Source organism: Pyxicephalus adspersus, chromosome 2, assembly GCF_032062135.1.
Source record: "Pyxicephalus adspersus chromosome 2, UCB_Pads_2.0, whole genome shotgun sequence".
NCBI lineage: Eukaryota > Metazoa > Chordata > Amphibia > Anura > Pyxicephalidae > Pyxicephalus > Pyxicephalus adspersus.
Window position 1 is genome coordinate 95420230 of NC_092859.1, and position 13949 is coordinate 95434178.

Consider the following 13949-nt stretch of genomic DNA (forward strand, 5'->3'; position numbering starts at 1 on the left):
CCTATATGCTTTCAAATCAACGTGTGATACCCTGGAAAGGACAGAGACACAAAGTACATATGACAGACTTGTTATATTTGATTAAAGGTACTATGAGTACCAATGTTGAAAGTCACAAAATGCTAAAAAAAATGAATTTAGTTATGTATTGCAACCCCCCCACCAAAAAAAAAAAAAATAGCTATTACAAAAAGACAACATATAAAAGCCAGCTGCACCAGGGCACAGCTTTAAGCAATGTACACACATCAGGGACTGTGGTAGTCAATCTACTGCTTGCTAACAACCAGGAACGAAAGATCATTTAGGTACAAAATACTTTAACCTGTAAAAAGAGGTATACAAGACCAGACATGCTATTCCCATGTGATTTTCATTTATTTCCCCCTATTTTTTATTAATTGCCTTAAAAATAACATACCCTGCATGTGTTTATTCACAGTCATGCCATTTCTATTGATTACCGCTGAATGTTAGCAGTAATGTCTGCATTTTGTGGCCTAGGTTTATATTCGCTTCAAAATATTTTTCAGATAAAATTAGGTCCCTGGATCTATTATTAATTTTGATTCTGAGTATCCAGTATATTTACTTTTTTTAAAACTAGTATATGGCAGGTTTACTTGCCATGGAGTTCTCGTTTTTGTATCTGTATTTCTTTCTTCTGAAGGAATATTATTACATGATCAATATCACAAAAAGTATTTTTTTTTATTAATTCACAATATGTAAAGGACTGTACATTTTCTAAAAGATTCACTGATCAGCTGAAACATCTCGTTAGTAAACATCAGAAGGGACTTGCTTGTGAGAAAATCTATTGCAAGCAGTGTTGTCCATTTTGTGTTAAGTAAAATAGTAATTTTCTTTCCTTCTGTCATTCTCTAGTTTTACAGGCATGCAGCGAGGAAAAAGAATTAAGTGTAACTAATGCTGGGCATTACATTTACTTCCATCTAATACAAACACTTTCTTTATGGGGCATCAAGGCTGCTGATGGCTTATTAATAATATTAGAAGTATTGCTGAGCCCAAAGATCAGCATCACTGCAGTCAAATTCTTATCTTTAGATTTCTGTATACTTATTAAGGCAAAATATACTGCAATGCGTGGCCAATTAGAAATATTGAGGGCATATGTTATGCTTTTATTTACTGGGTTTACCCTTAACAATTTAGGGTGAAACAAAAGATCATTAGGAATTACGACAGAAGTGATTAAAACAACAAGACTTTGAGGCAGTTGAAAAAAAACAACTGGTATCTTAAGCTGCGTACACACTTCCAATTTTTATCGTTGGAAATGAACGACAAACGAACGATCGATTGGGCAAAAATCGTTCGTAAAAAAAGTAACCAACGACGCCGACGAACGAGAATAGTCGCTGGAAATGAACGACCGGACCGGCGTATCGGATTGGACGACGATCGTTTACCATCTATCGTGTGTACGGTCGTTCATTGATCGTCCATGGTCTGAGCATGCGTGATGAACGAACGTTCACTTCCTGTCATGCACGTCACTTCCTGTATCGCTCAAACGATCGCATCTATTGTGTGTACAATATCTGCGAACGATCGTGTCGTTATCTGCATGTACAGGATCGGTGCTATACGATCGTTCGCCGATATCGTGCAGGATCGTTCGTTTACCAACGATAATTATTGGAAGTGTGTACGTAGCTTAAGGCATTAGGGGTGTCTAACCAGTTTCTGACCATACCTTTTAAAGTAACCCTATGAATGATCCGTTTTTAGGTAAACCTTTCTGGAAAAAAGAAATTGAGATGTTGATAGAAGACTTGCTCTGGATGAGAGACTCAGAAAGAACGAAGAGGATCAGTATGACAACTGGGCAGCTTGACCGGTTAGCACACCAGTTGTTTTCAGAGGCTGTAAATGATGTTTCTGGTGCAATGAACCCATGCAATCAGTACAGAAACAAACCACATAAGTCTTGCAAACATCATTTAAATGTATGTCCTAAATGCTTAAAATAGAAGATGGACAGAAAGGGGTCTCAAATGCATTCCTTCTCAGTCCTGCTCTTGAAACATTATCTTTATATTGTATCCTAACTAAAATAGAATTTAGCTGCTTCTAGCACTTTTGAAACATAGTGACTGCATAAGTGCACTGCAGCAAAAAGTAAAGACATTAATTCAAAGATGTATGTAGAACAGATGTTGTCATTCTACATTTCCAATACAGGCTGTATATAGCTAAATATAAATATAGCAATGTTTATAGTGACTTGGGCTTCTCGTGGCATAGTAAAAGTTAAAAAAGGTAAAAGAAAAGGTTAAATTTACAAAAGAGACTAAGGATTCGGTTTATAAAACAGTAAATATGACATTCACTGAAACATTCCCTGGTGGAGAATTACAGCTATTGAAACATATGGATCTAGAAGAATCTCCACCAGGGAATGTTTGAGGGAAAGTCAGATTCACTGCTTTATAAATAGACCCCTTAGTATCCCTGGACAAAAAGAACTGTTATTCTTATTCTTCGGCTACATTTCATTACCTTGTCTTGTTCAGTTTTACAGTTTGAGCTGAATCACTCTCTTGAGAAACACATTAAATCTGATCTATAAATGGGCTCCAACAGGAATGTGTGCTCTTCCTTAATTCCTCCCATATGTATTACAATTATATTGCTTTATTTGTAGACCTGCCAGGGTTCACTCAGGGATTGTTTTCCTTTTTTGAGTTTGGGGTTATACATCACATGTTATGATGAACAATGACTGTACACAGGGTGGAATTCTTACTGGAAAGTGAACTCACATACATTTTAAAATTGCAACAATTTAAAATTGTAAACTTAAAAATGATTGTGAAGTTAACACTATTTGGAAAACTGCGATTTAATCTTGAGTTGGACATTCTGTTTCTGGTAAACTGATGATACATCCATGAAGGTATTACATACAGGGAAGGACAGAAGTTACTATCTACCTAAAAGGGGCTTTTTTTAATTATTAATTCACTTAATCAAAAATTGTATCTAACAGCTAAGAGTAAATCTTTCCATTCATCTGTTCTCAATAAGACTAGTGAGGCAGGACTAATATTTGTATATTTTCTAACCAAGGCGGGGCCAACACACAACTTTTAACAGATTGTTGCTTTTTTATAAATTCTTTAACTATTTTTATTGAATTTTTCAGACATATACACAAAAAAACAGGAAAAATCATAATGGAAAAAGCACCGTAAGGAAAAAAACCCCACCAAACAAAACATTTCTATGACAACAGTATGCTGTATGGCATGATAAGTAATGGATAAAGCCCTATAAAAAATGAAATAGGCTTATCCAACTTGGTCAAATCATCATTTTTTTTTAAACATTTACAGGGGATCAATTTAGGTAAAAATAAAATAAAACAGTATATGTATGTATATTTATATATATATATATATATATATATATAGTTAATTTTGGTAATTCATTTAGGTATGCAATGTATTACCCTAACATTCAACATATACTATTTTATTCCTTTAAGTCTGCAAAATAATAAATAATGAAAACATAATAGTAAAAAGTAAAAGTAAATTTGTTATGTCTATTGGATCAGTTACAACTACCTGTTGACCTTGTGAGTTAATACATACTGTGCTCTTTGCTTGTGCTGACCTTTGTTAATTACATTGTTCTAGTCTTGTTGCATTCTTGTTTTTGCCCCTATGCATGTTGGTTTGCCTTTATAACTATTCCTGATGTGCACCAGTGTCCCACCATTTCTGTTTTCTGTCATATGTCACGTACTTAGCTTGCTAATTGACCTTAGCTTTGATTTTTAGATTCTTATAAGTTGCCTCAACTTGCTGAACTCTAGCTTGACTTCAGTTCTTCTTTCATCTTGTGATTTGGCACTCTGCTACATTGCCAAACTATTGCCAGACACTTGACCCTTCACAGTTTGCTCCCCAATAGACTACATGAACTTTCATCAGTAGCTCTTTTGACTGTGGCATGATCTCTTTTCCTTTGATCCTTCTAGCTATAACCAAGGAGAACTGCTGCAGTAAATCCCATGCCTATTATCTGGAGCTCTGGTAAATACCAGGAGCTCCTAAAGCACAGTACAGATGTCAGATTTCTGTTGCTGGAAACAATCTTTTGTGATTGTTTCCAGTGACAGATGAACTAACGAACACTGTACATACAACACTGTTCTGTTCTATGGAGAGGTAAGTGAAAGGATGAGCAAGCAGCACCCCACTGTGCACTTCTTCATAGAAAAGTACAATGGCTGTCTTGGTTCGGTTGTTAGTCAGTTTGCCAGGGCAGATTGATGAAAGACATCAGATGACTGCTGCACATATGTCAGATTTTCTGGGACAGAAATAGCGTGTACATCGCTTTATGAATTAAGCTCTGGGAAAATGGTTACTTGTAGATATATATTTAATGTGCTGGATCAATGCACACAGGGGGAGAATACTTCGTTATGCTGCAGGTAGTCAGTCAACTAACAACAATGTCAAACACCTCAGTGTTCGATATATGAACAGAAGACAACCTGTTTATAGTATATACTTTCTGTATAAAATTATAACAAAAAGATAGTATAGGCATATGCAATACAACGGAGTTGTCAACAGATTTATGTATCAAAACAAAATATAATACTCTGACTACATTCTCCCCAGCTGTCCACTATGTATCCTTCTGTAATGACTCCTTACAGTATGTCCCTTTTTTTTTCTTAAAAAAAATCAATGTCTGAGCAGGGATATTGAATTACAAGACTCATCACATAAGCAGTAAACTAATGGAAAAAAGGACACTGCAGTACCATTTAAACAGAGATGTCACCTTATCAATTTGTAAAACACGTTGCATAGCAACACCTCAGTATTCCAGCAGTCCATTCATATATATAACATATCAACAAGTCTGACACCTATTCAGTATGGACAATAAATTATGTGCTAACTTCTGCTTTCCCAGCTTGAAGCAATATACCATATATATATATATATATATATATATATATATATATATATATATATAACATTTTCTGGTTTGCAGTGGGGAAAGACCCATCCTTTAAAGGTCATCATAGATCTGAGCCCTGTGATACTCCTACATGGTCAGGTAGCCTCAGGAAATTCATTATGCAGGCAATTGAGTGGGTGGATTCTCTATACAGCAGCCAACAAACACATCTACACTGCAATAGATATGCCTGCTTGACTTATGTACCATGCCAGTGTAATATTAAAACAAGAACAACTGGTTTTATAGTGTGCCAAAGACAAATATTATTCTAAAATCCATTTAGGAAGCACAACAAAAGTCTAGCCATTTATTAAGAGTACTCCACACACTATATTTAAACCTTTTTCAAATATGATCAAATAACAAAATAAAGTTATCATTGCACATTTATGTAGTAAGTACTATATTCCTGAAGATATGAGTTGCCAGTTGGCCAGATTGTGCGGTCTGCAGATGCACCCTAAACCACCTGTTGTTGGAGAAACCGTTGATGGAACAGTATACATAAACCTTAACAATTATGTAAAAACAATTTTCTCTGACTTTATGAACTCTATTTTTTCTATATGAAACAACTATTTCATTCATTTAGGTTTCATTATGAGCAGTAAACACCTGGTGCCTCTGGTAGGTCTAGTCTATTCTTTCTGCACACAAAAAAAAGAGAGATCTACTGATGCGGTGGGTTTGCCTGTACTCTTGTAGTTAGGTTGGCACAACCCAGCTCCCTACTGTGCTTGCCCTGAGTGCCAGTGGCTCCCAAAGCCACCCTGGCTTATATGCCCAACTTCCAGCTTTTCTCCTCCTAACTGCCAGCTGCGCCTAGCATGAACCTCGCAATCAACAGTGTTTCACATTGCATGAAACTCAGTTGGAACACAACATAGAAGGATGGAACAATGCCCACCACAATCATGAAGAAGAATGTGCAGAAAGCCTGTGCAGTCACATGACTGACAAACAAATGTCTAAATTACAGCAAAGCACTGGTTTTTCAGGCTCTATGTTGTCTTCATTGGATTGCTTTTTCACATTACAGAGTGCTATAAATGTAGTGCGTTCACATAAGCTTAAAAAAAAAAGACATATATCCAGATATCAGAATCGATCAAAAGACAAAACTACATGAAGTCCATAGTCTGTCATTTAATTACCTATGTTTTTGTTATACCAGGCCAAAAAAACAAGAGAAACAGGTGTCAGGACAGAAAGCAATAAATAATAAAATCCATGATTAATGAAGGTACTGCTTCAAACAGAATTAGGATAAATCTGTTAGAAAAATACATTTGGACTGGTTGGTGCAACTGTTTAAGCAAATCACAGTTTTACTGCTTAGCACAGGTAATGCAACATGAATGAAGAGGTAAGAATGTAGACCTCAGTGGCCGGCCACTTACACTGTCCTATCCAATCACAAGCTGGTATGGAACAAGAAAAAATGCTTAATTGTTCTGTGGGCCACAAAGAGGACTAGAACTTAACTGGTCATCTAGTTAGTGTTCCCAAATCACTGGCTGAGCAGATTTTATGGAAAGAAAAACAGTTCACACATATTATTTAATGCTTTAGCATTTTCCTGTGTTTCAGCTTTAATCAATAGGCTAGCCAATGTAATGAGAGCGTTTTTTTGATAACCAGATTATGGTTGTCAGATACTGCATTGGATCAAAGATAAAGCTTCACACAAAAAAAACAAATCAGAGGCACAAAAAGAATGTGTCCATGCTGTGTTTAATTAATATTGCATAGGCTTTTCTTCAATTCTCCTGCACATGACTTTAAATTATGGCAAAATTAATACATTGATCTGGTCAGCAATGTTAGGGAAGGACAGAAAAAGGATCAATGCTCATTTTCTGTAACTGGAGCTGCCTATGAAAACACAGTATGGTTCCATATTCTTTTGGCGCCACAAAAAGAATGTATATTTGTGTACAGTTAAATTGACAGATCTCATGTATGCCAGTTAACTTTAGGATATTTACAAGTGTAATATGCAATACAGCATATATATATAGCATCACTTACTACATACCCAGAGATAGGCTTTCATTATTTTGGCTTCTCAGACAGGATGCCTACTGACTGGCTGCTTTGAATTACTGATCATTGCTCCTTGCACTTCTATAAATGATTTTAGGAGCCTGCATACAATATTCTGGAACATATTTGCCAAGCAAGTTCATACATTACAATTTGCACCGACAGTGAAGGAAAGTTATGTAATCACATAGCTATAACTTGTTTTTTTTTAATCATGCCAAAAAGAGAAGGACATATATAGTTCTGTATTAAGCAACTTGGGAATACTCTGCAGTGAAAACCACTTGTCAAACTGAATGAATCTAAAGATATAGCATATTGAAGTTATAAACATAAATAAATAAACAAATATTGGACAGCCCTTAAATTTGAGCTTCCACCATCCCCTGATGCATTCCTATTTGTCTTTTTTGGAAGGTTCAGATTCGTGGCATGAACAAGTGCACCTACTCATTCTCTATTGGACTGGTGCAGATGAGACAATAAATGTAGTATAACACTCAATTTAACAGAATATTAGCATAAGGCAGCAAAAACTGTACTGCATTCTCACTCTTAACCTTATTATGATGAGTTGAATAACTGGTTTATAAGGAGACAGTTTGGGTGTATGCTGAATTTAGTAAAACAGTAAAATTTTAAACATTTCTACCTACAGAACATTTGGACATGCAGCTGACTGGGGATAAACACATCCCATTATATTATTTTTTTTTTTTACCCCGGGACACCAAACACTAATAATCATTACATTTAACCCACAGAGGGAGGAGCTTCCTTCAAATCTTAATAGAATTAAGTTACTAAATTAGTAAGGATTGTTTGCCTCGTAAAGAAGATTTTCACCAAACTTAGTGAATATTTTGAAGCCGTGTTCACAGAGATCATCCAATCATTTGTTATTAAAAATGTATGTTTTTGTATTTCCTGTTTGCATATTAGGGATTTCTATTTCAAAGTGAACACAACTTCACTGTATTTACAAAGCATAGGGAATGTTTACTTGAGTAAACAGTGAACAGGTTTGTCTTGAGTAAATACACCTTTGTATCTGTGTCACAGTGAGGTGGGAAGTCTAGGATTCCATTTGTATGACCCTAAAACCACAAAAACAATCCACCAGTGCTAGCATATAGTAAAACATAGAAAATATCACAAGAATCTTTTAAAACAGACCCCCTAAAATTGTTCTAAAAAGAATTTAGGTCACATATGCAAAAGTTAACTTAAACGATTAAACAGTATAGGTTTAGAAAAGTGCAGGATACTGAATGCTCATGGTTTAGATTTTTATGTGTGCTTGGGAAAAACAGTCACATGTATTTAAATGTGATTAGTCTTTGTTTTCGGGTGAAAAACACATAACGATTAATTAGTACAACAAATCAGTCTAAATACCTCTAAATGATTCACTCTGGAAAATCAATCAATGGCTAGTAATCCCCCAAATCCACTCTCCACACTTTGGCCCTGATTTATTAAAGTTCTCCAAGGCTAGAGAGAATACACTTTCATCAGTGAAGCTGGGTGATCAAGCAAACCTGGAATGGACCTGGTCCAGGATTTAAAACATTTGCTAACAAATAGCAAATTACTTTGAAGGAATCCATTCCAGATTTGCTGGATTACCCAGCTTCACTGATAAAAGTGTATTCTCTCCAGCTTTGGATAGCTTTAATAAATCAAGGCCTTTATTTTTTATGGACCCAACTTCCCAATAATGCAAACATCGGAAAAACAGCATTGTCTTCACAAGGGATCTGAACAGATGGAAAGTTTTTTTCCCATTTTGTTATATGATTCTTCTGACAAAGCAGACCGGAAACATTGATTAGGACTGGGAGCTTTCCATTACTGACTTGAATATGTTGTAAACAAAATAACAGATTAGTATATATGGCATATAGGAATGCATCTGATGATCTGAAAGAGTCTTTAAAATGCCTAATATTGAAGCAGATCAGTCAACCAGTACAAGAAGCAAACTTTCTAAAAGCCCAGCAGATGCAACAGTCTATAGTACCCCAGGCGTCCTAAAAAAGACAACAGCAAGTATACCTGCCTCTACAGCACACGTCCAGGCCTTGTCAGAGAAGCAGGTTCTGCAACTGACTTGGCTTCTTAACTTCCCCTGAAAGCCTGTGCCAAGCAGAAGTGTGCCACATTCAGCTCCCTGCTCTGAATCTTTCATGTAGGAAAGCTGGAGATAAGATTCCAGTTGCTAAGTAAACAAAGCAGGAAGATTGTGTGTGACAAAAGAACTGATTGAAAGCAGCCTTCTGAACAGAATATGACCACATCATGCATTATACCTGCTACCACCACTAATGTACTGTGAAATAAGAGGGAAAATGTGTTTTTACACAGATCACACTACTTCAGGAAATTAGTAAATCACATAAATATATGGGCAAGGGGCATTTAGGAAACAGTTTTTTGCATGTTGTGCAAGTCATTCGGCTATAACAGACAGGATTAAGGAAAATAACACATTTGTGACCCCAAAAGGTCTGTATCTGGTATGTGGTCTTTCCTTTTTATCAGCAGTTCCACATAATTCCAAAGAATGATGGATGTAAAGGTAAACAAACCATATGTCTTGGCATAGCTAGATGATGTCATGTTCGGACCTGAATGTGACTACTATAAACAGAAGGTCCTAGGATTACCAGTCAATCCAAAAAGGCACAATATGCTGAACATTAGGCAGTGGTCATAAAGCATCTAATAGGTGGAAGCAATTAAAAGTTTGCCCCAGTAAAAAACAAATAAACAAAACAAACAAACCATGGGTCAGAGCCCTTCTAGGGATTATCTGAAGTCCACCATGGTGAAATAGATTGATGAATTACAGTGCATTTCTAAGAGCTTAAGACTGTAAGTGACCAGTGTTAACCACCTAAAACATCTACAAGTAAATGCCTTTGGTTTTCAACAAAAAAGGAAGTTATTGAATGAGAACATTGAATGGCTTACCTCAGCTGGAAACTAACCCCTGCAGAGGAGAACTATTTAATTATACAAAATGATTGTCTGGCCATAAGGTGGGCATTAGAGTCATTGAGGTATTACCTTTTAGACATACAGTTCCCACTGAATACAGATTATTCTCCACTAAAATTAATAGTTCAGGGCATAGGTAACAAATACAATGATCATAAGGTGTTTTAATACAGAACACAGACCGGGCACCCAGCAAGAAAGTGTTGATGGACTGTTGTAGGTCCAATATAAGCTGGTAAAATGTGTTCCTTCATATATGTAAGGACAAAGAGTTGAGTGTGTGGGGCAACAACTTGCAGTATTGTGAACTGTGTATATGTGTCACCTATACATGGTGAGGGTCCTTACAGTTTGTATCTGAAAACATTTTTTTATTTTAATTTGTGGCTTGGGTGCAGATGTCAACATCTATTCTATTAACCAGAATTCATTAAAGTAGAACAAAACTCACCTCTCCTTGCTCCATCCCTGGTACTGATATCGTCAACCATTCTGGGTTTAGGTCTTCAGGTATCATGATTGCCCAGGCTGGAATGATGTAACCCCCACATTCGAAAGTCTAATTTACTACAGAAGGAACAAAACCTGTCCCTTCTACAATAAATAACCCGTCTGTTCACAACTTTTTCTTTTAGTTTAGTTCCACTTTAATTAGCCCCCGTGAGCTGTCTGTATGCTGGCAGCTTGGTGAAAAGGCCAATCACTGACAGAACACTAAAAGGATACAAGAACTGCCTGTCTGCAGAACTGAAGTAAATAATCCCTTGCAAGTGAACAGCCAATAATCCCAAACCAAGAAACCCCAATGTACCTTGTTCCTATCTACTGAGTGTATGAAAGACAACAGAGCATGGTAAAGCATTGACTATACAAAGTTTACAATAAACACATGGAGTTTCATAGCAAGTCTAGAATATACAGTGTGTACAGTAATATGTTAGTATATACAGAATGGCGCCACAGTAAATATTTTACATCCTGTAAATATGGAGCAGTGTGCAGTATATAAGGACAGTGTAAAGTAAATAATGTACAGAATAATCTACCGAGTAGAGTGGTGTGCAGTATAACACCACAATGTTGAGTGTATTGTAGTCCAGAATGTACAATCACTGTGTCAAGTGGAGTGCAGTGCAGAAGAGAATATAGAGCACAATTAGGAATTATATGCAATATACATTGTAGTATAGAACATGCAGCAAAATGTGCAGACTGCAATGGTGTGACATATCCAGGACCTATGCCCTCCTTGTATGGCTGATCTACTTACAGTTGTCAAGAAATAATAACTGCATTGAACACTTCCTCTACTAGCCAGTGAACACATTTCTAAACATAATCCAATAAACATAACTATGGAAGAGGAAGCTTGTAAAAACATCACCTAACAATATATTAAATATTTAATTATAATATGAGAAACAGAGAAGCTGATGACCACTTTCCGAACAAGTTATCTGACCAACCATCTCTAGCTTCAATATTTTGTGACAATAGCCTGAAAAAACAGCCAGGGAATAAGTATTTTCAGTTATCAATGTCGATTCCATGTTTCCTTAGTACAGGTCTCTGTAAGTAAATACTGCAATAACAACTCGGAATATATGTCTACTGAAATGAACAATATGTTTCATTTTATAGCACTGCAGATGAAAAATTGTTAGCTTATGCCATTGTTACATTTTAATGTCAATCAGTTTCTGACAGATGTCATTCATACCCAAGTTCATCATTTCTCAACCTTTCTTTTTTTTACCCCAGAGGAACCCTTGAAATAGGAAAAAAGGTCTTCGTGAGCCCCTACAAAAAGGAGTAATTGGGGGTCAGTCAGAAGAATTACACCTACACTGATGGTCACTGAGTGCAAAGTGAACTACCACCAAAGTGGTAGTTCATAAAGAAAGCTAAAAAGATCACTGCCAAGTGATGTTGGACCCAAAACCAGACAGCCATCATCTGATGAAAGACTAGACCCCTAGCAACCTCTGGAGAAACCCTAAGATTCTACAGTACCCTGGATGAGAATGGCTGTTGCAGCTGCATAGTTTATGCCATTAAAATAGAACCTGCAGAGGGAAAAAAATGTTTCCTCTCTCCATCAATGCTTGTTATCTATCTGTCCTGCTCATCCTATGGTCTAACTATTTAGCTTATTTCTAACATGCATGCTAGTCAGAAATTCTGCATACCTGAATGAGAAGCCGAGAAAGCCTTAGAAAGGGTGATAACTAGGGTAATGAAGGTATTTACTTTTATACTAGTGTTCCCCTGCTTGGACTACAGATCCCCCTGCTCCTGTGTATATCCAAATTGCCTGGAGCAGGAGGATCTGTACCTATGAAGGTAATACATTAGCACACACTGGTCTGCTGCTGGTGATTCTCACATACCAAGGCATACAAGTTAGCTAATGTCACAGTGTTTCATGTCCACAGTTAGGTGCTGACAGCTACATTGTGTTTGATAGAAGATGTGCCATAACAAGGCTCATGTCAGCATGGAGCTCAGTGAGCAGACAGACCACCAAACCCTTGCTGGCAGATGTCCACTATTTATATTCCAACTACACAGTACATGCCATTGGAGATCCCTACTCTCCTGCACTGCTCCAGGCAGTCTGGATATACACAGGAGCAGGGAATGCAGATCCTGGGATCACATAGGAAGGATCTGTCACCCCAAGACTTGTGCCAGTGATCAGACATCTGAGCACATTGCATGGCACAGTGCATGACACATTACATGGCACATTGCATGGCACATTACATGATACATTACATGATACATTACATGACACATTACAGGACACTTGTGTATTCCTGCTGTCATCTGACATTGCCTAGACCCCCAGCAGCCCCCACTATCACACCATAACTGCCAGCATTAGCAGATCCCCTCCTCAGGGACAGATCACATGTCAGCATCTTACATGGTCTGCTTCTCCATGATCACAGGAGAAGCTCTGCTCCCCGCTCTCTCCCTCCGTCGCCATCTTCGTGCTGTAGCAGACTGGGAGTAAATGCAGCCGGGTGAGAGGAGAGGAAAGGAGAGGAGAGGAGAGGAGAGGACAGCCCCCACAAGCACCCAGTGCCTGGCTGCTCCTCCCCCTACCTGCTGCCTGCCATACATTTAACCCTATCAGGGACTTCTGTCCCCAGCAGGATGGACTGGGCTGATTAACCCTTACCTGCCTGGGGGTATATATATATATATATATATATATATATATATATATATATATATATATATATTACAAAGTATACATTGTTACAACAATGCTAACATGTGCATTAGTATTCTGTAATACTAAAGGAAGAACCACCCAAGGCAGTCAGTTCCCACATGTGGATGGAGGTTAGAGGCATTCTAGCATAATGGAAATACATCAGAAGACAAAACTATATTGTTTTTTAAGTGATTATACATTCAAAGCTGTATCAGCTTACATTCACACCTCTGTACTTCAACACAATGCTAATAAATGATAGCTTGCAGCATCTTTACCTCAGCAAAAATATATTCTAAGAATGAATATTTTCTACGCAATGAAAATGCCAGAAAAACATACTGCAGCTCCCCTGCATGTAAACATCCCACAGACAATTCAAATTCGGCATACAATACAAAAATTGGGCTGAGGCATTGCTGGAATATTTAAGGATTCGGCCTGGTTTATGTAGAAACCTTAAGTTTTCCTTAAAATGTCAACAATGCAACATCTCTCAAGGTGCCCTGTGGGCCGTTTAATGTTAAGACCTTAATGACTGAAAAAAGTTTAAAAATAGGTAGTACCAAGCAAATTTTATTAAAAAAAATAAAATCAAAATTTACATACACTACTGCATATATCTCTGGACATATCATCAAAAACATGCCTTTTT

The 13949-nt window shown here is 37.0% G+C and overlaps 1 protein-coding gene across 1 annotated transcript in view; it reads right to left on the minus strand.

Moving 5' to 3' along the window:
- Positions 1-13133, minus strand: part of CTTNBP2 (cortactin binding protein 2) — a 67234-nt gene extending 54101 nt beyond the window's left edge. The window contains exon 1 of the mRNA XM_072401563.1: positions 12998-13133. Within this exon, the coding sequence (XP_072257664.1) occupies positions 12998-13060 (63 nt within the window). The 5' untranslated portion in view covers positions 13061-13133. The remainder of the gene's footprint in view (positions 1-12997) is intronic.
- Positions 13134-13949: the final 816 nt, after the last annotated feature.